Below are 26552 nucleotides of genomic sequence, written 5' to 3'. Positions count from 1 at the left end.
TCTTTCTGATGAACACCTTCACTCAATTCTGAGGATTTCCTCAGCTCAGAGCCTGACTCCAAACATTGATGAACTTGCATCCAAGATGAGATGCCAAGTATCTGGCTTAGACTAGTGTGAATCACAGAGTGTTGGCCTGTGGAAAAATGTTTTCATTAGAAATTACTCCGGAAAAGCTGCAGATAAAGCCATAAGAAATAAATGCAACTGATTTTTTATCTATTTAATGTTCAATGTTGTTTTTGTAGGCAATAACCTAAGCTTTGTTAGTTCCAGGTTAATATGTGTAATAAATTCATTTCAATAAGTTTTGCAATAAACGCTCAACCAGTCCGGCCCTCGACTTGTACCGATTTTTAAATTTTGGCCCACTGTGTATGTGAGTTTGACACCCCTGTTCTACATGATACTGTGCAAACTGACGAGCCACCTGCACCTCATTAACAATGATTGAAGAATGATCTAGAATAAAAACCCTGGCTACCTTTTCGGTTTTGGCACAGAGACACCCACAGTAAAATTTCTTATTACCTTCCTGTTAGATTATAAATACAATTTACCATAAGCCCATCGGACATACCAGCAGAAATAGGCCACATGGCCCATTGAGTCTGGTCTGCCATTCCATCATCGGTGATTTATTATCCATTTCAACCCCATTCTCCTGCCTTCTCCCTATAACCTTTGACACACTTACTATAAACTCTGCTTTAAATATACCCAATGATCTGGCCTCCACAGCCATCTGTAGCAATGAATGCCACTGATTCACCACTTTTTGGCTAAAATAAAAAAAATCCTCATCTCCATTCTAATAGGACATCTCATCTATTTTGAGGTTGTGTCCTCTGATACTAGACTCCCTCACTCTAGGAAACATCCTCTCTACATCCACTCGATCAAGGCCTTTCAATATTTGCTAAGTTTTAATGAGATCCCTTCTCTTTCTTCTAAACTCCAGTGAGTACAGGCCCGAGCCATCAAACCCTTTCCTTCCCAAGATTATTCTCATGAACCTTCCCTAGTCCCTCTCCAATGCCAGCACATCCTTTCTTAGATAAGGGGCCCAAAACTGCTCATAATACTCCATGTGTTGTTGACCAATGTCTTATAAAAACTCAGCATTACTTCCTTACTGTTATATTCTAGTCCTCTTGAAATGACAGCCTAGAAAGAGAATAGGGACAGAACCAGATCAGAGATTCAAAGTTCAAAATAAATGCTTAATCAAAGTACCTATATATCACATATACTACCCTGAGATTCATCTTCTTCTGGGCATTCATAATAAGTATAAAGAAACAAAATCAATGAAAAACTACACACAAAGACAAACAAACATCCTATGCGCAAAATTGTGTAAATACTGAAAGAACATCAAAATAATAGTAGGTAAACACAGTACTGTGCAAAACAATCTTAGGCACATGTAAAAGAATTTGTAAAGTGGTAATGTTTTCAAAAATAATTAAATGACTTTTTTCTAAATCAAAAACTTTACTATAACCAGTATTAACAGTCAAAAAACTAAATTAAATCAATATTTGTTGTGATCACCCTTTGCCTTTGAAATCAATTCTCTTAGGTACACTGACAAGCAGATTTATAAGAAAATCAACTGGTAGGTTGTTCCAACATCTAGGAAAACTTGCCACAGTTCTCTTGCAGACATTGGCTGTCTCGCTTGCTTCTGTCTCTCCAGGTAATCCCAGACAGCCTCAATGGCATTGGGATCAGGGCTCTGTGGAGGCCATACCATCTGTTGCAGAATTCCTTTTCTTCTTTTTGCTGAAGACAGTTCTTTATGACCTTAGCTGTGTGCTTGGGGTCATTGTGCTGTTGCAGAATGAAGATCAGACACCGTCCTGATGGCATTGCACGATGGATGAGAGTCTGCTTGAACTTCTCAGCATTGAGGATTCCATTACTTCTGACCAGATCACCAACTCCATTTGAAGATATTCCATTGTGCTTCACTGCTGGCTGCAGGCACTCATCCATGTAGCGCTCTTTGGCTCTTCTGTGGACAAACTGCCTCCTGCCTGAGTGAAAAATTTACATTTTTGACTCATCACACCAGAGCACTTGCTCCCATTGTTCGACATCCCAGTCCTTGGGTATTTGTGCGTCGGTGAGTCTCTTGGCTTTGTTTCCTCCTCAGAGGAGTGTATTTTTGGTAGGAACTCTTCCATGAAGACCACTTCTGACAAGCCTTCTCCCAGGGGTTTCTGCAAGTTCAGAGTTGACAGCAGTGCTGGACTTCTTCTAAATCAGAAGAGAGCAGTTTGATGCATCTCATCTGCTGCACCCAGATGGGTGACCACTGGGTTTCTGATCCTCAACCTTCCCCGTTTCTTTGTGCTTTTTCACAAGAGCTTGGACAGCACATCTTGAAACTCCTGTCTGCCACAAAATTTCTGCTTAGCAAAGACCTTGCTGATGCAGGATGACCACCTTGAGCCTCGTTGCTATGCTCACTCTTGCCATGGTGTAAAAACTGATGATTTGAAGGTTACAATGTCACATCTGCCACACCCTACCTTTTAGTTTGGTCCTCCACCCAGTTTGATTCTTTCAGTTTGGTTCATTTAACTCATTACATCATCCTGTTTGTTATCTTTGTTTAATCATGCACTGGGCTATGTAACTACAAGACAGTCAAGTTTCTATTTGAAAAGTGGTCTATTACTTAATATGCTTGTTTCTTTACTGTAATTTTTTAAAATAGCCTGTAACATTTAAATCTTTTGGAAATCTAAAAATTATTCATTTCTCCTGACACACTAATGCAGGAGACAAAAAAATAAACACCTAGAGCATAATTTGTATTAAAAAATCTAAGGAGTCCAAAACATTTGCAGAGTACTGTAATTAATAATACTGAGAACAGGAGTTGCAGAGTCATTGAAAGTGGGTCCATAGTTTGTGGAATTAGACGGGACCACAGTGATAGGGTGAGTGAAGTTATCCACTCTGCTTCGGAAGCCTCATGGTTGAGTGGTGATAACTGTTCCTGAACCTGGTGGTATGGCACGTAAGGCTTCTCGTACCTCCACGTTATCACGTGGAAGCAATTTTGAAGGGATCTTGATGCTTCACTTTGCATTCAAGAGCAGAAAGCAGGAACTACTACCCACCTGAAGCACAAGAATGAAGTAGTCGACAGGCCGATTTCGTTGGTACAGGTAGTGCTCTGGTGCCAGCTTATCATTTTCATCAAACTTCACCTCCTGGTTGACACTGGGATGCTTGAGTAGATGAAAAAGAACTCGCTCAGAGACCTTTGAGGGGTTGAACAGCTCCACCTCTGCAAAGACAGCCTGCAGTCATTATAGCAGCAATTTCTAATTTAACGACTTTATACTGACACACATACACACACCTCCAGGCAGCTCTTGCCCTAGAAATATCACTAGGCTCCTGTCAGTATCACAGATTTCATTAAATTCTGCTCAGTTATTCATTTGAGTGTATCTAACCAATCCAAGCCAAACAGGATCTAACTATTTCTCACAGATAAATTGGCTCTGGTTTACATTGGTACCTCACCCTTCAGGCACAACAACGTCAGACTGATCTTGCCTCGGAAGTATCACCAGGCAACCCTGTCAGCACTGAATATCGCTGGGCAATTCTGTCAATATTAAATGTTAAAATTCTGCTCAAGTATCTAACCAATCAAAGCCAAACAAGGGGTAAGTTGGGTCAGGTTTACATTCCAAATTCAGGGCAGGATAATTTAACCAATACTCACATGTCCCCCTGTTCTTGTCAATATTTGGCAATAAAATGTTTAAGGTTGCTACATTTATAGCAATGATATGGGAATGGAAATTAATCTTTGTACTGAAGACTGGTTATCAGTCTGGTCTTAATTTTGCATCTGAATAGACCTTTCACTGTTAGCACAGCATGAACTCTTTCCCAACCCAGAGTAAAAACCTGACTATGTGACAGCTTGCATGCTCCTCACGATCCATTCTTCACCCTCATATAATTCAATAAATACTGCATATTTTTTTTCAGATTTTTGGAAGCCAAAGAGGCTTTCCTCAGCTCCAAGAGTTAACTGCCCCCTACCTCTGGATAAGAAGCGCTGAGTTGCTAGTAAAAGCTGAGGTGAAATCTTGACCTTTAGGTCGATATCAGGCACCTTAAAAAAAGAAAAGTCTTCTTTCTTGCGCTCAATAAGAAAGTCAACTGGGGGAGGCTTTTTCTTCACTTTGATTTCTGCTGCAGAGGTAAAGAGAAAAAATGATTTAATCAATTACAATTATCTTCAAACCTTGACATCCTTTCTGTACTGAAAATCGTATCGGAGGATCTGCACAAGCAATACTTTTATGGAGCCCTGGCAGCAAGATACACTCAGTGGCCACTTTGTTAGGTACACTAGCTCGTTAATGCAAACATCTAATCAACCAACCATGTGGCAGCAACTCAATGCATAAAAGCATGCCGGCACTGGCAAGAGGTTCAGTTGTTCAGACCAAACATCAGAATAAGGAAGAAATGTGATCTAAGTGACTTTGACCATGGTTTGAGTATCCCAGAAACTGTGGATCTCCTGGGATTTTCATACACAAGTCTCTAGAACAGGGGTTCCCAACCCAGGGTCCAGGGACCCCCTGCTTAATGGTATTGGTCCACAAGATAAACAAGGTTGGGAACCCCTGCTCTAAAATTTACAGACAATGGTGCGATCAACAAAAGATATCCAGTGAGCAGCAGACCTGTTAATGACAGCAGTTAGAAAAGAATGGTCAGACTGGTTTAAGCTGACAGGAAGGTAACAGTAATTCAAATAACCACATGTTACAACAGTGGCATGCAGAAGAACATCTCGGAACACACAAAACATCAAACCTTGAAGGCTACAGCAGCAAACGACCACTCCAAGTTCCATCCCCGTACCTAATAAAATGACTACTGAGTGTATTATTCCACTTTACAGCAAAGACATCAGGAATAACAGCCAAGGCTGATTTCTGTCCCTCAAAGAAATGAGGCCAAATGAGAGAAAGTGCTGTGCACCATGACAGAATGGAAAAGTAGCAAACAGCTCTGACTGAGAGCAGTTGTAGGTTGTGTTCTTTGACAACCCCCCATGCCACAAGCACTCATCAACAGTTGAAGAGCTGAATGCTAGATATATTTCCACAGTATTTACAAAATCAGTGATTTCCACTAAACAGACATCAGACACAGAAAATCACCTCGTTTCTGTGTCTCACTCATCCCAATTTTGATTTATTAATGAACATTATCCCCAAGTTAAAAATCATTCAGCCTTGATGAATCAGTACTGCCACACAGATGACTGCAAGCCATCGCCTTCTCAAGAGCATTTAAGAATCAGAGTCATACAGTACAGAAGCTCAGGTTTTCCACGCCCAAGAATCTCATCCAATCTGGTCTCATTTGCCCACATCTGGCCCTTATTCCTTTACGTCAGGTGTTTCCACCCTTTTTTAATGCCATGGGCCCCTGCCATTAACCAAGGGGTCAGGGACCCCAGAATGGGAACCCCTGTTCACATACCCATTCAAGAACCTTTAAAACTTTTATTTTAATGTACCTGCCTTAACCACTTCCTCTGGCAGCTTATTCGATGTACTGACCACTCCCTCAGATTTGTAATACATCTTCACCCCTCCCCCCCACTTTAAATGCATTTCCTCCAACTCTTCAGTTCACAGCCCTGGCAAACAGACTGTGCACATAAACTCAGTCCATGCCTCTCATGATGTTATACACCTTGAAAAGATCACTCCTCCCTCTCCCATGTCCCACTGAAAAATATTGCTAACCACCTGCTCAGCTTCTCTCCGTACCTCAGTATCTCAAATCCTGGCAAAATCTCAACTGTACTCTTTCCAGTTTGATGGCATCTTTGCTAGAACAGGGTGCCAAAACCAGAACACAATACTCCAAGCGTGGCCATTTACAACTGCAACCTAACCAAACACAACCTAAATTACTTGCCCCTATGGCCCCTACGGGCGCCTTTCACTGGGAGCATCCTACTCAGCCTCGCCTTCGCAAAGTACAATACCATAATACAGGATAAAAGTTTTATCATACCATATGATACAGGAGCAGTTAGGCCATTAGGCCCATCGTGTCTCTTCCAATATTTCATCATGGCTGATCCATTTCCCCTCTCAACCCCAATCTCCTGCCTTCTCCCTGAATCCTTTCACGTCCTGACTAATCAAGAATCTATCATACTCTGCCTTAAATACACCCAATGATTTGGCCTCCACAGCCGCCTTGGCAACAAATTCCATAGATTCACCACTCTCTGGCTAAAGAAATTCCTCCCTCATCTCTGTTCCACATGGATGTCTCTCTATTCTGAAGCTGTGTCCTCTGGCCTTACACTCCTCCACCACAGGAAGCATCCTCTCCACATCCACTCTATCGTGGCCATTCAATATTCGATAGGTTTCAACGTATTCTTCTGAGTTCCAGTGAATAAAAGCCCAGAGCCATCAAACGCTCCTCATATGGCAGGCCTTTGAATCCTAGAATTTTCGTGAACATGCTCTAAAACCTCTTCACTGGCAGCATATCCCTTCTTAGATAAGGGTACCAAAACTGCCTCACTAGTGCTTTATAAAGCCTCAACATTACATCTCTGCTTTTATATTCTAGTCCTCTTGAAATGAACGGCAGCACTGCATTTGCATTCCTTACCACCAACTCAACCTGCAAATTAACCTTTAGGGAATCCTGCACAAGGACTCCCAAGTCCCTTTGCACCTCATATTTTGAATTTTGTCTCCATTTAGAAGATAATCTACCCTTTTTACACTTTTACTATGCCCTTAGCTAAATTTGTTGAGAAATCTGGCTAATTATTACAGTGATGCATTTACTTAGTCACAGCAATATACAAGTAACACTACATCCCTTACCTAGAATATACTAGGTACTGTGAACTGGGTGCCCACAGGTTCATTAGCCTCATACTGTACAAAAAAAATTGGCAATATAAAAAAAGATAAGCTCATCTTAAGGAATGTGCTAGATCAGGGGTTCCCAACCTGGGGTCCACGGACCCTTGCTTAATGGTAGTGGTCCATGGCATAAAAAAGACTGGGAACCCCACCACCACCGCCCCCCTGTGCTAGATGGAGAGCTACACTTTTGATTAAGTATGTGATTCCCATTTCCGTTGCCATGCATTTTAATTCCAATTCCCATTCTGACGTGTCGACCCATGGCCTCCTCTTGTGCCAAGATGAGGCCACCTTCAGGGTGGAAGAGCAACACCTTTTATACCACCTGGGTACCCTGCAATCTGATAGGATGGATATCAATTTCTCCTTCTGATGAACAAAATTTCCCTTCCACCCCTCACCTTTCACTTTTCACCTGCCTATTACTCCACCCCGCACCCCCCCCCCCCCCCCCGGTCACCTCCTTCCCTTACTCCTACAGTCGGCTCCCCTCTCCTATCAGTTTCTTTCTTCTCTAGCCTTGACCTTTCCCACGCACCTGGCTTCACTTACCATTTTCCGACTAGCCCCTTTTCTCTCCCCCCCAACCCTTTCATTCTGGCATCTCTCCCAGTCCTGAAGACAGATCTCAACCTGAAACATCAACTGCTTGCTCTTTTCCACAGATGCTGCCTGATCTACTGAGTTCTTCCAGCATTTTGTGTGTGCTGCCATGAGAATATTTTCCCATGCAGTCAAGAGTACAAGGTTCAGATGTATACAACAGCTTCCAGTAAACATAAAAGGAATTTGGAACAAAGTCTAACCTGGAATTATTAGAAAATGGAAGTCTTAACATGGAACAGAACACGAATGCATATGAAAGAAAATTAGAAAAGTGAACAAGAAATGAAATATTTATTGATGGCTTAAGCAGGAAGATTACTTGCAGTTACAAATACTAGCACAGGTCCATTAGGCTCAATTGGGTCCTCATGTTAGAAAGGATGTACTGACATTGGAGAAGATTTGAAGGAAGTTCACAAAAATGATTCCAGGATTGAAAGGCTTGTCATATGAAGAGTGTTTCATGGCTCTGGGCTCGTACTCACTACAACACAGGAGAATGAGAGGATCTCATTGAAAACCATCGAAATGTTGAAAGGCCTCAATAGAGTGGATGTTTCCTATGGTGGGGGAGTCTAAGACTAGAGGACGCAGCCTCAGTATAGAATGGAGATGAAGGAGGAATTTCTTTAGCCAGAGTGAGATGAATCTATTTAATTCATTGCCACAGCCAGCTGTGTTGGTCAAGTCATTGGGTATAATTAAAGCAAAGGTTGATAGATTCTTGATTAGTCAGGGCACAAAGAGCTTCCTGTAGAAGTAGTAGAGGCCAGTTCAGTTGTGTCATTTAAGGTAAAAATGGATAGGTATATGAACAGGAAAGGAGTGGAGGGTTATGGGCTGAGTGCGGGTAGGTGGGACTAGGTGAGATTAAGAGTTCGGCACGGACTAGGAGAGCCGGAATGGCCTGTTTCCGTGCTGTGATTGTTATATGGTTATATGGTTAAAGATATGGGGAGAGGAGAGAAGGCAGAAGGTTGGGGCTGAGAGGGAAATAGATCAGCTATGATGAAATGACAGAGCAGACCCGATGGGCCAAATGGCCTATCTGCTTCTATACCTTATGGTCTTATAAATAGATGCCACAATAAAAAAAATGTTTAGATCAATCTTTGTCAAGGAATGTCCCATTGGCTGTGAAGGGAGGAGGGTTGGGCATGGGGCTAGCAACCCCATCCCATAAAATCCCAGCGCTACAGAAGTGCCAAAAGAAGTTCCAATTCCCTCATCCCTGGGAGAGGGAGGAGAAGGTGAGCTACATCTGAGATAACTTGAAAGACTAGCCCAGGACAGAGGACCCTGGCAAGCTGCTGTTGGCCTATGCCCCAGCAGGGGTTATGGGCTTAACTAAATACATTTAGATTAGACAGCATCTAGGGAAAGAGGAACAGTTAGCATTTCAGTTGAGATGCTTCAGGATTTGAAACATTAACTGTTTCTGTCTCTACAGATGCTTCCTGCCCTGAGAAAGTTTCCACCAATTTCTGATTTTTTAACATTCTCCGTACCTGCAGACTTTTGATTTTTAGAGATGTTTGTAAGCCCGCTGTAGGTGGATTAACTGAAATACTTAAAACATTAATCTTTACAACTTACTATCATCTGACTCATCGAGGATTTCCGATTTGATGATTTCTTCGATTACGTCTCCAAGCGTCACCAAACCCATCACCTCATAGAAAGGATCACCGTCCCCCTCGTTGTTCACTTTCTGGACCATTGCCATGTGGGATTTGCCTCAGGACATGAAACAGAGGTGGAAAACTGTTACAAAACACAACAAAGGCAAAAACTATACGGCAAAATAACCAATTAGAGCTGGGATCAACACAGAGAAAAGTTTTACTTCCTTCCTCTCGCTCTCTTAAATTTTCCTAATGAGATCTTCCAGTCTCCGATAAGTTGGTGATTAAGTTCTGACCTTGTGTATTTTGTCAATATATATCCAGAGTGCAAACTTTGATGGAAGCATATTGCAACGCCTCTCACATAAACTGGGAAACAGCTGCTAGTTGTTTTCTGAATAAAACTGCTGCAGCTACTCGGCAGGTCAGACAGCATCTGTGAAGGTAAAGGGATAGTCAACATTTCAGGTGAAAACCTCTGCCTCCAGTGATGTTGCCTGACCCACAAACCCCTCCAAAAGTTTGTTCTTTATACCAGAACCCAGCATCTGCAGCTGTGTCCATACATCAATTCAATTGCTTCCGTACTAAGTTTTTTTTTAAGTCACAAATTTCATAGAAATCACATTAATGAGGATGTTTGATGCCTTGAATGTGTGCCAGTTCTTCGAACCAATTGGCTCCAACTCCTACTCTTTCACATACATTTACCAACACTTCAGAAGTATTAACTTGATGAAAATTACTCTTGAATTTGCCTCTACAACACTATGGCATTGATTTCCAGATTACAATTCAGTGCAAAAGTTTTCACCTCCTTGTTTGTATAATTATATTTAAGACTGTATCTGCCTTTGCCATTCCTTTGGGTTCATCAGATGTGTGGAGATGGGGAGCTTGCTACATGGGAACAGCTCGCTCTCCATATTGTACTGCCCAGGCTTGTGTATCTAGACAGCTAGGATGCAACATCCATGGTTGACTCCGACTAACGGAGGCCTAAGACACTCAGCCACTCCTTATTTATTTTGATCATTAGTTTTTACATTTAAGGCCTTATATGCTTTGTTCTTCAGCATATTGTAGCTCTTCTTGCCTCTTTGCAAAGTTAAGCTCCCTCATTGCTGGAACTATTCTGAAAAATAGCCTGTCCCATACCAAAGCTGTGGAGACTTGTAAAGTGCAAGGGGCAATAATCCAACTGAGACAAAAATTAATGAGTTACCTCAAAGATGAACAAACAGTTGACTGTTTATTCATTTCCATGGATGCTGCCCGATCTGCAGAGTTCCACCAGCATGTTAGGAGTGTTGGTTTGGACTTCCAGCATATGCAGAATCTCATGTTTAAGATTCACATCACAGATGCTTTTATTTACAATTTCCTACGAAGAATTCAGCACCATGACAAGGGTACTTTCTAAGTTAATAAAAACACAAAATGCTGGCAGAACTCAGCAGCCCAGACAGCATCTATGGGAGGAGGTCTGGCCTGCTGAGTTCTGCCAGCATTTTGTGTTTTTATTTATTTTCAGTATCTGCAGATTCACTCGTGATACTTTCTAAGTTCCTTTTCCCACCCAGACACAATTTTTTAAAGCTTACTGAAATGCCTGGTTTGCACACTGCTGTTCACAGCATCTCTTATTTTTGATTGAACTGAGTCAGGGTGTCCGAGTGTTCATTTCTAAATGGAATTCATCACATTGTGTTGCCAGCAATTCTTAAAAGACACGAAGCAAATTCACTGTCAACCACATTCAAGTTCTTGATAGCAACTGGAGATCTGACCATCCTAGAATATGCTGTGAACATTCAATGAAGTAACATTCTCACACTGGAGCAGACCACAAGTAAGCCCCTGATTAAAACAGATTCAGGTCTTTTGAAAGGAGAAGTCAAAACAACTTCACAATTCAAACAGAAACATTAGATACCAACCACTTTGTCCATATACACAATTTAAAATGCATATGACAAGTGGGTTTACTACTTGGGGACGTTAGCGATGTAATGCTGAGGTTTTATAAGGTCGCATGAGTACTGAGAGCAGTTTTGGGTCCCTTATCCCAAAGGATGTGCTGGCATGTCCAGGGAGATTCACAAGAATGACCTTGGGAATGAAAGGGTTAATGTACAAGGAATCTTTGATGGCTGTGCACTGGTACTTGCCAGAGCTTAGAAGAATGGGGGTGGGAGGGGTCTTATTGAAACCTATCAAAAAATTGGGAGACCTAGATGCAGTGGACATGTGTGGACCAGATAGTGGGGGAGCCAGGACCAAAGGACACAGCCTCTGAATACGAGCACATCCCTTAAGAACAGTCATGGAACCTTTAGCCAGAGGGTGGTGAACCTGCAGAATTCATTGTCAGACAGGTATGGAGGCTAAGCCACTGGGTATATTTCAAGCAGAGGTCAAAGGTTATGGGAAGGATTCAGGAGAACATGGTTAAGAGGGATAATAAATCAAATGGTGTAGCAGACACAATGGGCCAAATGGCCTAATTCTGCTCAAATGCAAGTTACCAAACACTGAATATGGAACAGATTTCAGATCATTTTGAAACTCTTAAGCACTTAATAAGTTATTGGTTCTGTACTGATACTGGATTTTAATAATGAACCAAGATATTGTAATTCATGTCATTGTGGGAAACTCCTCCTTAGCGGAAGAATTTGTCCCTACCATCATAAATATTCACCTTTCTTAAACTCTTCCAGGACCGCATCCAACTTGGTGTCATTAAACACAAAATGCAGAGGGTGGTTGTAGAATTTGGTGATTGTGTTCAAAGGCGTGCAGTCCTCAGGATCCACCATTGCCAGATCCTTCACATATACTATGTCTACAATGTTGGATCTCTCCTCTTCATACACCGGGATTCGAGTGTGTCCACACTGCATGATCTCAGACATGGTATTGAAATCCAGCACGGCCTCTGCACTCAACATGAAACAATCTTTCAGGTTGGTCATGATGTCCTCCACCACCTTAGTCCTCAAAGCTCCTCTACTGAACTCCTCCTTGACAAACTCCCTGTAGGGGTCACTGGACCTCAGCATGTCCAGAATCTTTTCCCGGATGTAGCAGGTGCTGATATCCTGGCACAGGGCCAAGTCAAGCACCAGGGCGACGGGCAAGGAGATGGGCAAGGTGATGATTATGAAAAAGCAAGTCAGCCAGGTGGTCCTAGAGGCGATGGCAAAGCCATATCGCGAGCAGATGGTATAGGGAAGGATCTCACAAAGCAGGAACATCAGAGCTGCACAGACAAATATAGCAGGCAGGATGGCATCGAAGGCCCGGTAAAATAAGACACCCAGGGCCGAGTTGGCTAAAACACTGCCTAGGACCAGGGAAGAGAGAACCAAATTGCCTCTTTTCCTGATGGGCTCCAGGGACTTGGCGCTTTTCTTCTCCCTCTCGGACCCGTAGTGGCGGATGATGTGCAACTCCAGAGGGTCCAGCCACAGGACGCTGAGGTGAAGCAGGTTAAAGAGAGCCGAGCAGAAGAGCAGGAGTACCAGAAGCAGGATCTGACCCCACACAGTCAGAACCCCCGCACCGGCCTGCGGCTGGATCTCCAGCGGCGTCTTCCAGTCCCCGATGGCCGTCCACAGACCTCCTGAGTCCTGGGCACACAGGTAATACACACCGGCGGCGCTGGTCTGGCCGGTCTGTACGCTGACCAGCACCGAGCCGTTGGCCGGCCTCTCCTCATCCAGCAGCCCCAGCCAGCTCTTCTCCAGGCTGCTGTTGTCGCAGGTGAGGCCGCGGCAGAAGCCCAGCCAAGGCCACACGGCCCGCCTCAGGTTCGATCCGAAGACCCTCAAATCGAAGCGAGCCCCGGGTCTCGCTTTGATAACTCCGGCATCCATGTACACGTGTCCGACGCCGCTCTCCAGCCTGACCACGTGGACCTTGGGCTCACTTGAGCCCGCCACCGAGCTCCACAGGGCGCCTAGTACCAACAGGCTCCGCAGTCCCGGCGCCATCTTGAGGCTGCCCACCTCTGAGCCGCCTGCCACCGAACTTGCTCGTAGATTACGTCCCGCCCAGGCATCTCAATGACAACACAACCATCGAATTGCAAACAGGGCTCGCCGCGACCAGCCAATCGGATTGAAGGGATGGGGACCCACCAATTCAAGTGCGGTTGAGAGCGCGCGGTAAACACCGTACAATGCTGTCGCTCTTAAAGGGGAAAACTTGTGCAGGGGGTCGTTGAACTGATTGTTTCTTTCCATGAAGGGGAAACGTTGCATTAATGCACAGCGTTTCTATCAGTCGCATTCAGGTTAACCTCCGTACAAATTAACCCGACGATCCCCATTTGCCCGAAGCCATTCCATTTACCCTTTGAAGTTGCATTCCAAACATTTTCTATTGTGCAACTATTCAGCCTGGTTTATAGGAAGCATTTTCATTTGCACAGAAAGAGGACAGCTGACTTAGGTGTCAACATTGACCTAACATCCTACTTTCTACAAAATCCTCTAAAAGGTAGTGGATTCGACCCAGCACATCACAAACTACTGAGCATCGACATGAAACGCAGTGGTAGAAAACAGCATCTATCATCAGAGACCCCCATCACCCAGGATATGCTCTCTTCTCGCTGCTGCCATCAGGAAGAAGCACACGGGAGCCACAGGACTCACACCACCAGGTTCAGGAACAGTTATTATCCCTAAGCCATCAGGTTCTTGAACAAAAGGGGATAACTTCTATATTATGTATCGCATTGAACTGCTGCTGCTAAATTAACAAATTTCACGACACGTGCCGGTGATAATAAACCTGATTCTGAGCTACACTCAATTTCACTTGCCCCATCACTGAAATGTTGCCACAACCAGGGGAGTAACTTACAAGGACTCTTCACATCATGTTCCCAATATTTATTGCTTATTTGTTTTTATTATTATTTCTTTCTCTTTTTTTGCATTTGTAGTTTGTTGTCTTCTGCACTCTGATTGAAGGCCCACTTTGGGCAGTCTTTCATTGATTCTGTAATGGTAATTATTCTGCAGTATGCCACTGGAAAACACATCTCAGGATTGTGTACAGTGATACATACATATTTTGAAAATAAATTTACTTTGAACATTGAATTAAGCTGGAACAAGAACAGAAAAAGTTCATAAAAATGCTGCAGACCTAAGAGTTTAAGTTATAAATAGATTGGGATTTTTTTTTTAATTGAGTGGAGGCGGCTAAGGGGTAACGTTATAAAAGCATCAAAAGTCTTGACAGGAGGTGGTTAAAATCCCAGCGCCATCATCATTTTTATGTACTGTGTCGTACGACATGGGCGATCATTGTCCATGACCATTATTTTTTTTTGCAATTTTTTTCTACTACAGTGGTTGGCCATTGGCTTTTTCTGGGCAGTGTCTTGATCAGACAGATGACCCCAGCCATTATCAATACCCTGTTCAGAGTCAATACCCTGGCATCAGCGGTCGCATAACCAGGACTTGTGATCTGCACCACCTGCTCCCATGGCTTCATGTGACCCTGACTGAGGGGTGGGGGGGGGGGGGGCTAAGCAGGTGCGACACCTTGCCCAAGAGTGACCTGCAAGCTAGCGGAGGGAACACGTCCTTTGGTGGAGGCATAACTCCACCCTGGCACCCTTAATTTGGGCACACCCTCTAATTGTTTTCCACCCTAGTCCTTGAATATACTTGATCAGGCCTTGGGGATTTTTATTTGCCTTAAGATTGTCAGTACTCCTCTCTCTTTTGTAATATGGATGTGTTTCAATTTTTCAGTATTTATTTCCCTTAATTCCTTTGTTTCCATGATAAGTACAAATGAGAAATAGCCATTTAAAACTTTACCCATCTCCTGTGGCTCTACATGTATTCAAACACATTTCAAGGGACTTATTCTTTGCCTAGTTACCATTTTGCTCTTAATAGCAGTTAGTGAAATCACTTTACCGCGCCGGTGGCCAGCAATCAGATTCAATCCCCGTCTATAAGGAGTTTGTACGTGCTCCCCGTGATTGTGCGTGTTTCCTCCCACATTCCAAACATGTACAGTTAGGGTTAGTAAGTTGTGGGCAGGCTATGTTGTCACCGGATGTGGGGCAACCCTTGCCAGCTGCCCCCAGCACAATCCTTGCTGATGCGATTTGATGCAAATGTTACATTTCATTGCACATTTCCATGTACACGTGACAAGTAGAGCTCATAATTTAATCTGTATCTTTAACGTTCATAGAACGCCATTAGATTCATGTTATCTGAGCTATCTCCTGTAGATACAGAATCACCCACATTTATACTAAGAACTTAGTCCAAGCGCGAGTCATTGGCAAGTATGAAAGTGCCCCAAGGGCTAAAACAAAGGTTGGGAAAGGCTTGGTCACAACATTTGAATAGCTGGTTTCCTGTTGGTTGGTGGGTGTGAGCACTTCTGACAACAGCAAGAGGAATTTAAGAACAGAGTTTGGAGTTTATGTTGTGAATGTTCTGGAACTCAATGGGTTTACCTGCTCTTTGCTTAGCACTGTGTACAGAATCACTGCCATATTTAATGAAGAACTTTTCAAGTGTTTGGGACATTAAAGTCAAGAAAAGCATGCTGTTCCCATTTGCAAGAACTTGCAACTCTTAAAATTCTTGGACAACAGAATGGAGGTAGTACAAATAGCTACAAGAAAATTGGTGGTTAGCTGATAGCAGCAGCAATCGGTCAGTGAGAACAACTTGGATCTCACAGTAGAAGGAATGTCCGACAGCATGAACATTGATTTCTCTGATTTCCGTTCATTTCTCCCCCTTCCCCATGCTTGCTCCCCTCTTACCCTTTCTTTCTTATCTGCCCATCATATCTCTCTGGTCTCCCTTCTCCTTCCCCTTCTCCCATGGTCCACTGTCCGCTCACAACAGATTCTTCCTTCTCTGGCCCTCTACCACTTCCACCCATCACCTCCCAGCTTCTCACTTCATCCCCCCCCCCACCCACCTGGACTCACCTATCACCTGCCAGCTTCTCACTTCATCCCCCCCCCCACCCACCTGGACTCATCTATCACCTCCCAGCTTCTCACTTCATCCCCCCCCCCACCCACCTGGACTCACCTATCACCTCCCAGCTTCTCACTTCATCCCCCTCCCCACCCACCTGGACTCACCTATCACCTCCCAGCTTCTCACTTCATCCCCCTCCCCACCCACCTGGACTCACCTATCACCTCCCAGCTTCTCACTTCATCCCCCCCCCACCCACCTGGACTCACCTATCACCTGCCAGCTTCTCACTTCATCCCCCCCCCCACCCACCTGGACTCATCTATCACCTCCCAGCTTCTCACTTCATCCCCCTCACCACCCACCTGGACTCATCTATCACCTCCCAGCTTCTCACTTCATCCCCCTCACCACCCACCTGGACTCATCTATCACCTCCCAGCTTCTCACTTCATCCCCCCCCCCACCCACCTGGACTCACCTATCACCTGCCAGCTTGTACTTCTTCCCCCCCCACCACCTTCCGTTCCAGTCCCAATGAAGGGTTTTGGCCCTGAAATGCATTTCTCTCGTTAGATATAGTAATACACACAATTTACTGGAGAAACTCAGCAGGCCAGGCAGCATCTGTGGAAAAGTGTAAACAGTCAACATTCAGGCCAAACCCTTCATCAGGATTGGAGAAAAGGGATTAGTCGTCAAAGTAAGCAGATGGGGGGGAAGAGGAGAAGTAGCACAAGGTGGTAGGTGAAACCGGGAGAGGGGAAGGAGTGAATATCACCAACCACTTCGTACTTCTTTCCCCACCTTATCTTTTTTCCCAGTCCTGCTGAAGGGTCTCAGCCCGAAACTCCGACTACTGTATTTACTCTTTTCCACGTATGCTGCCTGGCCTGCTGAGTTCCTCCAGCATTATTTTGATTTTCAGCATCTGTAGATTTTCTCGTTTGTGATTTCCTCTCCATAGATGCTGCCTGGCCTGCTGAGTTCCTCCAGCATTATTTTGATTTTCAGCATCTGTAGATTTTCTCGTTTGTGATTTCCTCTCCATAGATGCTGCCTGGTCTGCTGAGTCCCTCCAGCATATTATGTATTGTTATAAGGAAAAAAAAAATCGATGGGTGTGTACAATTCTCCACACATCCCGTCTTCACCCTGAGTTGGACCATCTACTTACATTCCATCAGGTCTAACAGATGAATATTAATCACTGTAATGGTTTCAATTATCTGACAGATTACTCCACCCCAGCTACTGACCCCACGCCTCTTCTCTAGGATTTCTTTTTACCCGTTCTATGTCTGTGAAAGTGGACACAAGGTCATAATGATGGGCTGAGAGCCTAGAATTTGGGGTCCCATCATCAAATAGTCTAGAGGGTTACTGCAGATCAAAGGTCAACTGGAAACCCAAAGGCCAAAGACCCGTCATGGACTGTATGTTTCGATGTACGCTCGATAAATAAATTGTACATCTAAATCTGAATATGTGTGGGCAGAAGAATGATAAGCAAGGTTCTGCAGATGCTGGAAATCCAGAGCAACACACACAAAATGCTGGAGGAACTCAGCAGGCCAGGTAGCATCTATGGAGAGGAATATAAACAGTTGACATTTTGGGCTGAGACCCTTCATCAGGACCCAAAAGGAAGAGAGCAGAGCAGAATAAGGGGGATGGGGAGTTTGAAGTACAAGCTACCAGGTGATAGGTGAGACCACATGAGGGTGAGTGGCTGAGGGGATAACAGTAAAAAGTGAGTTCAATAGGAGACAGGGTGCGGGCGAATGAGTGCATGGCACCACTTACCAGCCTCTCGCTCATTGTTGGCAGAGAAGGTCCCAGCCTTTCAGTGATCCTTCTCCCTCTCTCGACGCTGGCAGAGCAAGGTTTCATCGATGTGGATTAATAACTTGAACTCTAATTCCAGTTTTATTACGTTTTCTGGGGGTTTTTTTCTGTTACTGCTTTTAGGTGATTTTTGAACTGGGGGGTAGCCTGCAGCTAACGAACACGGAGCTGAACTGAACATGCCTTTTCATTTTGTTTTCCCTCATTTTTGTTGTTGCCATTTGCACATTTTTTGGCGCATGGGGGGGGGGGGGAGAGGGGGATTTTGTTTATTTTTCTTTGAATGAGCTTCTGTGTTCCATGACTGCCTGTGGGAAAGACTAATTTCAGTTGTATATTGTATACATACTTTGGGATAATAAGTGTACTTTGAATGAAGACCAGAACAATACAACATCCCAAGGATTAAAATCCATTTTAATTGAGAAATATATAACACACTCCCAAAACAAATTTTTAACAAATTTAGAGAAGAAAGCACTTTACGCACAAATTCTCATAGCATGCACTCACCACGAGAATGAGGAAACTAGATTAGCACTCCCTGCTTACAAAAACTCACCTCAACACATTTGAGCAAAATTTTTGACACATCTCTTTGGAAGTAGACAAAATAAAACTCGCTGGTCTCGAAACAAACTGAGTTTCCATTGGCAAAGTATGTACCGTAATAAATCAGTCAGGGGGGAATAATTAGGTCATCCCGCCCATCGAATCTGCTCTGCCATTCTATCATGAGAAGATACGTCTCATCATCAATAGTCCTCTTCAAAATGGCAGGCAGCACAAAACCCCCCAAAAAAACAGAATTGTTCCAGAGCAAAGGAATTGTACATAACAGTTGGTTCAGCATTTGGTTTATAAAACACTTGGAAAGACAGAAAACATTAATGCAAACAATTCATGAAAGGAGACACGTCACAAAAATATACAAATTAAAACTTCATTACGAAATAAATATTACAGAGTGCTGCTACCCATTGGGTTCAGGCCGCATTTCCCAACTCAATTGTCTCCTGAACACAGAGCCAGAGGAATTCCATCCACAAACAAGTCCGGATTGGGAATGTGGCGTCACCTGGCTCTGACTCCAGTTTGTTAGTGTTTCCATCTGCACGGACCTTTCTGTGGCTCTCAAAGGAGCCAAGAGATTAAAGCTGTCCATTCCCCCTCCTTCCTTGCCTCCTGCACCCTCTGATGCTCAATGTAGTTATCAAAATCTGTTCATTACAAACATCCAAAGCACTCATTTTAATATATAGCTTTATATATAAAAGGAATTCTAAAAACTACTGAGAAATGATTGCCCTTTTCTTAGTGCACAATTGTCATCCTTTGTCCCCCACCCCACTCCTGATGAGGAGGAACACATTTTAAAGCTTTGTAGTATCAACCTGAACATTGAACAAGGTGAGGACCAGAGTGGTGTGAGAATTGATGGGATTCAATTAAATAAACAGGACATCATGGCATGTGCTTCACAGACATTCTATTTATAAGCAAGTTTTTTCTAAAACCTGGCATGGTAGTGTAGTGATTTACAGTGCCAGCATTCCGGGTTCAATTCCGCTGCTATCTGTGGATTTCCTCCGGGTGCTCCAGTTGTGGGCATGCTATGTTGGTACCGGACACATGGCAGCTTCTTGCAGGCTGGCCCCAGACCGTCTTGGTCGCTGATTTGCAAACAACGCATTTCACTGTAGGTTTTGATATACATATTACAAATAAAGCTAATCTTAAAACCAAGTTGAGTTTAAAAAAAGTGTTCCCTTTCCTCCTGTCTCAAATAAAACTATTCCAGATATTTATAAAGATTGCAGTTTCCCGGGGACCTGCACAAGTGTATTTTAGTCACAATGGCAAACTTGTCTAGGCAACAAAGAGGCCCCAACCTTACACCAGCAAGTGCAATGACATACCTGTACAACCCACCCACTCATAGCTCTCCATGGTGTAAGGGAATGGCTCACAGGGCAGGCCCACCACAAAATGCCAACAACCATACCTCATTGGGTTGTGTGTTAGCCCATGTCCTGTAACCAAAAGTTCACCACCATCAATATAAACATTTTCATCAAAAAGTCAGCTTGGAGTACAAACTGGAAGACACGAGCCAACCTGAAGAGCATAATATATATACACATGTAAAAATCAATGGTAAAGTATTACAATGCAAGTCCCCACTCCTGAGATTATGCCAATTTTTATATTCATCTGAGAACTTCACATTGCACAACTGATCCATGTACTTGTGTTCATTTAATACCCGACCTGTGCCTGGTAAATAAATGCCACCCAACTCCTGGCAGTGTGGGTGGCACGGTGTAACAATCCAGGCTGGTACAATCAACTCATCTCACAATTTGCAATTGGAAGGGTTATTTTAGACCCAGCAGGAATTTTGTTAACACGGCCAGGACTGGTGTAGAAATTAACCTGAATGAACCCGAGATTTTGGTAATAACAAAAAAAGTACAAAAGTGGCCTCAAGATTTCATATTTCAGACCACCAAGCATTGATCAAATATTCTTCGCCTCCGTTTAAAATGGAATTCTAAGTATTCTCTACTCCTGATAGGTTCTGTCCAAAACCAGAGGCTTTTTCTTCTCAGACGCCCTTACACAGGACGGGCATTCCAAGTGGTCTCCTGTTCCACGTTAGGCTCTCTCAGGAAAGCACTTCATTTGGTTTCCAACCTGCAGAAGCCACCTTTGTTCTTTGGTCTGACCTGATCCTCAAGGGAATTACCTGAAAGAGGTCATACACCTGCATGTACAGGGAAAAAAAACACAGGCTGGCTGTGCTCCCTAAAACTAGCCAATAAATAAAAGACAAAATATATAGCTTTGTTTTGATTGTTGCTGAACACCAACATCTGGTCAATGGCTCACAATGCGCAAAAAAAACCCCCAAATCCAAGACACGAGCTGGACTAATGTCTCAGACAAATTGCTACTTTCCATCAAACTTTCAAAGCAATCCCATTATAGTTGACGACCAACTCCATCATCACCACTAACCTCCGAGCTCAATGACCTCATCAGGACAACAGGCAACTCCAGTGACCAGGGAGAAGGTGAGGGGGTTGTGGAGAAAGAGGGCGGGGCCATGACATCAGAAGCAGAAAGAGGGCGGGTTTGTGACATCAGAAGCAGAAAGGGGGCGGGTTCGTGACATCAGAAGCAGAAAGGGGGCGGGTTCGTGACATCAGAAGCATAAAGGGGGCGGGTTCGTGACATCATAAGCAGAAAGGGGGCGGGTTCATGACATCAGAAGCAGAAAGAGGGTGGGCCATGACATCAGAAGCAGAAAGAGGGTGGGGTTATGAAATCCGAAGATCTGGAATGCTCCCCTGAATACTGCTTTCCATGGTATCTTAATGATCCACTATCTGTAGGGCTTCTGGTGAGAAAATGGGAGAAGCTCTCCTGGTAATACTTCACCGTATACAACAGTTACAGACAGAGGATCTGGTTCTGATTAGGATGGACTGTGCTTTAGAGGGGTGGAAGAGAAAGTGGTGAAATGGTTGGGTGGGTGGGGGGGGGGAGGTGAGGCGGATGACAGGGAGCGGAGGTCTGGGTGAAAACGAACATCCTTCGAGTGACACCATGACCAAACTGAGGAACAAACAGTTGGGAGTCCATTAGCCGCAAGTGCCCTTGACTTCAACCACAGGTATCAGTTCAAGTCCTGGCCAGCAACACAGGATCCTGGGCAACTGGATTGTGATCACCACAGACAATGGCCAGCACAAAGCCTCATCGTCCATCTCCAATAGTGCAGCTTTGACATTATCATAAATAGAGGGAAAAAAAAACCATTGAAGGATCACATCTTTGGCAAGGGAGATCGTTATCTCATCATTCTTCTGCATGGCCCCCACCACCCACCCATTGCAGCTCCCCTTGATCCATACTCTCGGGACTATGGTGCAAGGTATGCATCTTCCTACTGCCTCTGCTTAGGTCAGGGATGCTCCTTTTCCCTGCCCTCAGACAGCGCTGAAGTCGCACCGAGACCTGTTTGTTTTCAATGCCCAGCATCAAGTACCAGAGCTTGAGGGGGGGGGGGGGGGGGAGAGAAGACGTCATATATTATTTTCTATTGAAGTGTGTTTTGCTTTAAGGTCCGAAGAGTTCTGCTCGTTCAGCAGGGACGTGGTTTCGTCCACTATACTTGGGGGTTTCGCTGATGGCGTGATGTCGATCTTGGTGTGCAGGTTCTCGGGGGACTGTGGGGTGCTGTCCAGCTTCGAGGCTAGTAATCCGTTCTGATATTGCTGCCAGGTGATCTGTTCGTGCAAAAGGCAAGCAGACCGAGAGAAAAGAGAGCTGATTAAAGATAGGTTCAAAGTTCAAAAAGTTTTAATTATTTGGAGATGCAGTGTGGAACAGGCCCTACCAGTCCAACAAGCTACACCACCCAACAACCCAGCTATTTAATACTAGTCTAAATCACAGGGGCACAGTAGCATAATGGTTAGTACGAGGCTTTACAGTACAGGCAACCCGGGTTCAATTCCCGCCACTGCCTCTCAGGAGTTTGTACGTTCTCCCCGTGATTGCATGGATTTCCTCCAGGGGTAGGCTAATTGGTCATTGTAAATTGCCCTGTGATTAGGCTAGGGATAAGCCAGAAGATTGCTAGGCTGACGGAAGGGCCTGTTCCGTGCTGTATTCCAACAAATAAGTAAACAATCTACAATGACCAATTACCCTACCGACCGGTACATCTTTGGGCTGTGAGAGGAAACCCACACGGTCACGGGGAGAACGTACAAACTCCTTACAGGTGGCACTGAAATTGAACTCTGAACCCTGACCTCCGAGCTGTAATAGTGCCGGCTAACTGCTACGTTGCCATGGCGCTCAGCTCAAAGTAAATTTACTATCAAAGTACGTATTGTATATGTCACCATATATGACCCCACTTCCACCCAGTCGGACTATTCCCATTTCTAAGTATAGCCACATAGATTTAGCCGAAGTGCTCATTCAGTTTCACTCAAGTATGTTGGAATTTGTATCCACCAACCTTTCTGGCAGCTCAAAGCAAATTTATTATCAAAGTATACGTTGCGATATACAATCAAGAGATTCATTTTCTTGTGGGCATTCAAGGTAGAATAAAGAATAAATTAAAAACAACAAAGACTAACAATCAATGTGCAAACAGCAAAAACAAAAAAAGATAAGTAAATAATACTGATAAATAGCTAAGGCTTCCTCGGGTCAGTCAACTATAAATGTTGAGACCCAGCTGGGCAGATAGCCAAGCCAGGCAGTACAACATGGAGAGCAAGCTGTTGCCCAGCCTCCATGCGTCTGATGAATCCAAAGAGACTGATACAGTCTGCAGGAGTTGCCAGTCAGCATTGAACTCAGCGTAGGTCTGTCTGAGGGACTCCAGCTCCGGACTTCTCCCCCTTGGGGTTTACTCCCGAAGCCTCCCCCATGGGTGGGTGTAGCCGCAAGGCAGCGGGGGGTTTGAGATGAGGGGTTTTCCTTCTCCAAGATGGAGCTGCCAACTATGGCTGACAAACCCCATCTGCCCAAAGTGACTACCTTTAAGACACCCGTAACCTATCTTTGCCCCGTCTCCTGTCAGTAGAAATGATTCCACCAGGCTTGGTAGCAAAGGCCCACAGGAAGGCCAGGAGCTGGACTTGGCTGTCACAGGCTATTTGAAGCGCACGTCAATGAGGGAACTTAATAGGTAGTGGGAGCTTGTCCCCATGACCACCTCCAGCAATAACAACCTTTAAGAAATAGGGATAAATAATAAATATTTATAGGCAGTAAGATAGGAAAGTAACAATAGCACTTGAAAAGGTGTCAAAGGATTACAGGAGAATGGGGTTGAGATGGAAAATAAATCAGCCATGGTCAAGTGGCAGACAGACACGATGGGGCAAATGGCAGACAGACATGGGGCAAATGGCCTAATTCTGCTCCTAGGCCTTATGGTCTTAAACCACAAAATATCGTAAAGGGCTTTAGAGCCAATTGAGTACGATCTCGGCCTAATCTGATTCCATAAACTGAGAGATAAACTCATACAAATGTGTGTAGGTCAGACATTTGAATTTACTATCACAGAGTCTGAGCACTACAGCACAGTAAAGGCCCTCTGGCTCCTCTAATCCATGCTGAAATGCTATTACCCTACAACCATCAGGTAACTTCACTCACATTAACACTGAACGGACTCCAGAACTGGCCTCTACATCCACTTCCAAGGACTCTGCAACTCAGACTCTCAGAATCAATTTTTTTTAAAAGTAAATAATTTGCACAATTTGTCTTCTTTTGCACATTGGTTGTTGTTTGTCAGTATTTGTACAGTTTTTCATAAATTATCTCTAGGTAGTACAACTTCAATAATAAGTTTACATTGAACTTTGATATTCTGCCTAGTGTCATCGACTCGTACCCAGACCATACCCTTTCCATCCGTGTACTTCTCTTAAATGTTGCAACTGAACCTGCACTTCCGCTGGCAGTTCTTTCCACTCTCTGAGCGAAGTTCCTCTTAAACATTTCACGTTTCATCCTTAACCTATGACCGACCTCCAGTTCTAGACTCACCCAACCTTAGTGGAAAAAGCCTGCTTGCATTTACCCTATCTATAGTCCTCATGATTTTGTGCACCTCCATCAAACCTCCCCTCATTCTCCTTCACTCCAGGGAATAAAGTCCAAACCTATTCAACCTTTCCCCATAACACAGGTCCTCAACTCCCTGCAACATCTTTGTAAATTTTATCTGTACTCTTTCAACCTTATTCCTGTAGGCAGGTGAACAGAACTGCACACAATACTCCAAATTAGGCCACGCCTAAGTCTTATACAACTTCAACTTAACATCCCACCTCCTGTACTCAATACGGCCCCCTAGGCCTGAGTCAGCATAGTAGTAGTGTACTCAATAATCTGATTTAGGATGGCCAATCTGCCCAAATTTCTCTCTATGACCCTATTTACCTGTGACATCACTTCCAGGGAATTATGTGAGCTTGCTTGTATCCAGGGGTGTCTCAAAGGCTACATCCACACTAGACCGGATAATTTTGAAAACGCCGGTTTCGCGTAAAAACGATAGGCGTCCACACTATGCGTTTTTGAAAATATCCCTATCCACACTGAAACGGAGATTTCAGCAAATCTCCTCTTCCTGCGCATGCACAGGACACATCTACCAAAAACAAGCAACATGTTTGGTGTCGAATCTCGCTGTAAAAGTGCGTGTTTGTGTAGTTACAGACTAGAAAAACTTAAAACGATGGACAGCTGTTGGCTCTCGCGCAGGAGAACTTAAAAGTAAAAAAAAAACAAATACTGGTGCGTACGGAGGCAACCGACAGGGAGTTCACGGACAGATTGACCCGGCTGATGACGAACATTGAAAAGCTGACTAACTCTGTTGCATTAATAAAGCACCTTGTTAAATGTATAAAACATGTCTGCATCAGTGTTATCTTGTATTTCCATACAATGTTACATCGGGCAGTTACACATCTATCGTCAGAGAAGTACTTGCATAAATAGGTAAACCACCTTCATACGAGCAAGGACAGAAAACAGGGCAAAGTGACTACAGTATACTTATTTATTCAGTTAGTTATGGGTCAAAGTATTTGGTGAGTACATTTCTAACTCTTCTGTCTTCAGTCTCGTTGCCGTCTGTTCTGAAATCGTTAGGTTGCGTTCAAGAAAACAATGAAATAGCGCGCTGCCGTCTGATAGCATTTTCAGAAGTCTCCGGTTACCCTGTCCACACTGATCTGCCCAGCGGCGTTTTCAAAAATATCCACCCTGGAAGCGTTTATGAAAAGCTCCGGTTTCAGGGGACGAAAATGCCATTTTAGTGTGGACGGAAGGTAAAAATGAAGGGAAAAAGCTTCGGTTACGGATTTATCCTGTGTAGTGTGGACGTAGCCTAAGATGAGCATTCTTAACCAGGGAACCGCTGTACCAGCGGGTATGGTATGAAGGAGGAATTGAACCTCGAAACTGATACAGAGCACCACCTGCTGGTGATGAACAATACTGCAGACCCAGCCTCAAACTAGTAATCCAATTATAAAGACAAGACCTTCTAGAGATCCTGGAAATATTCAGCAACACACACAAAATGCTGAAGGAATGCAGGTCAGGCAGCATCTATGGAGGGGAATAAACAGTCGACATTTCAGGCTGAGACCCTTCTCTGGGACTCAAAATTGCTCCCAATACTCCAAATGCATTCTGACCATTGTCTTGTAAAGCTATAACTTCACCTCTATATTCCAGCGTCTAGATATGAATGCTAACACTGCACCTGCCTTGCTTGCTACCGACTCAATCTGCAAGTTAACCTTTAGGAAACCTCGCACTAGGACTCCCAAATCTCTGCACCTCCGATTTCTGAATTTGCTCCCCATTTAGAGAATAGTCTAGGCCTTTATTCCTTCTACCAAAATGCACAACCATCTATAAACACGAGAGATTCTGCAGATGCTGGAAATCCAGAGCAACAC

General features: G+C 44.1%; 2 protein-coding genes across 5 annotated transcripts in view; both read right to left on the bottom strand.

Annotated features, from left to right (window-relative positions):
• LOC140735891 (metal transporter CNNM3) overlaps positions 1-13243 on the bottom strand; it is a 33025-nt gene extending 19782 nt beyond the window's left edge. For 2 of the 3 annotated variants that reach the window (XR_012100833.1, XM_073061480.1), the window contains exons 1-4: positions 11901-13243; positions 9168-9308; positions 4081-4233; positions 3138-3307 (exon numbers count right to left, since the gene is read on the bottom strand). Coding sequence is in view for 2 of the 3 variants with exons in the window: in XM_073061480.1 (XP_072917581.1) it covers positions 3138-3307; positions 4081-4233; positions 9168-9308; positions 11901-13194 (1758 nt within the window). In the remaining variant the exon portion in view is untranslated. The remainder of the gene's footprint in view (positions 1-3137; positions 3308-4080; positions 4234-9167; positions 9309-11900) is intronic. The other variant, XM_073061473.1, reaches the window with a different exon arrangement.
• A 5185-nt stretch (positions 13244-18428) lies between these two features.
• The window catches only part of LOC140735879 (metal transporter CNNM4-like), a 69008-nt gene continuing 60884 nt past the window's right edge, over positions 18429-26552 (bottom strand). For both annotated transcript variants that reach the window (XM_073061452.1, XM_073061461.1), the window contains one exon: positions 18429-22325. In XM_073061452.1, the coding sequence (XP_072917553.1) occupies positions 22122-22325 (204 nt within the window). In that variant the 3' untranslated portion in view covers positions 18429-22121. The remainder of the gene's footprint in view (positions 22326-26552) is intronic.

This window comes from Hemitrygon akajei, chromosome 1, assembly GCF_048418815.1.
Source record: "Hemitrygon akajei chromosome 1, sHemAka1.3, whole genome shotgun sequence".
In the NCBI taxonomy this organism is placed as follows: Eukaryota; Metazoa; Chordata; class Chondrichthyes; order Myliobatiformes; family Dasyatidae; genus Hemitrygon; species Hemitrygon akajei.
The sequence above is the reverse complement of the archived record's forward strand: the minus strand, read 5'-3'. Positions and strand labels throughout refer to the sequence as shown.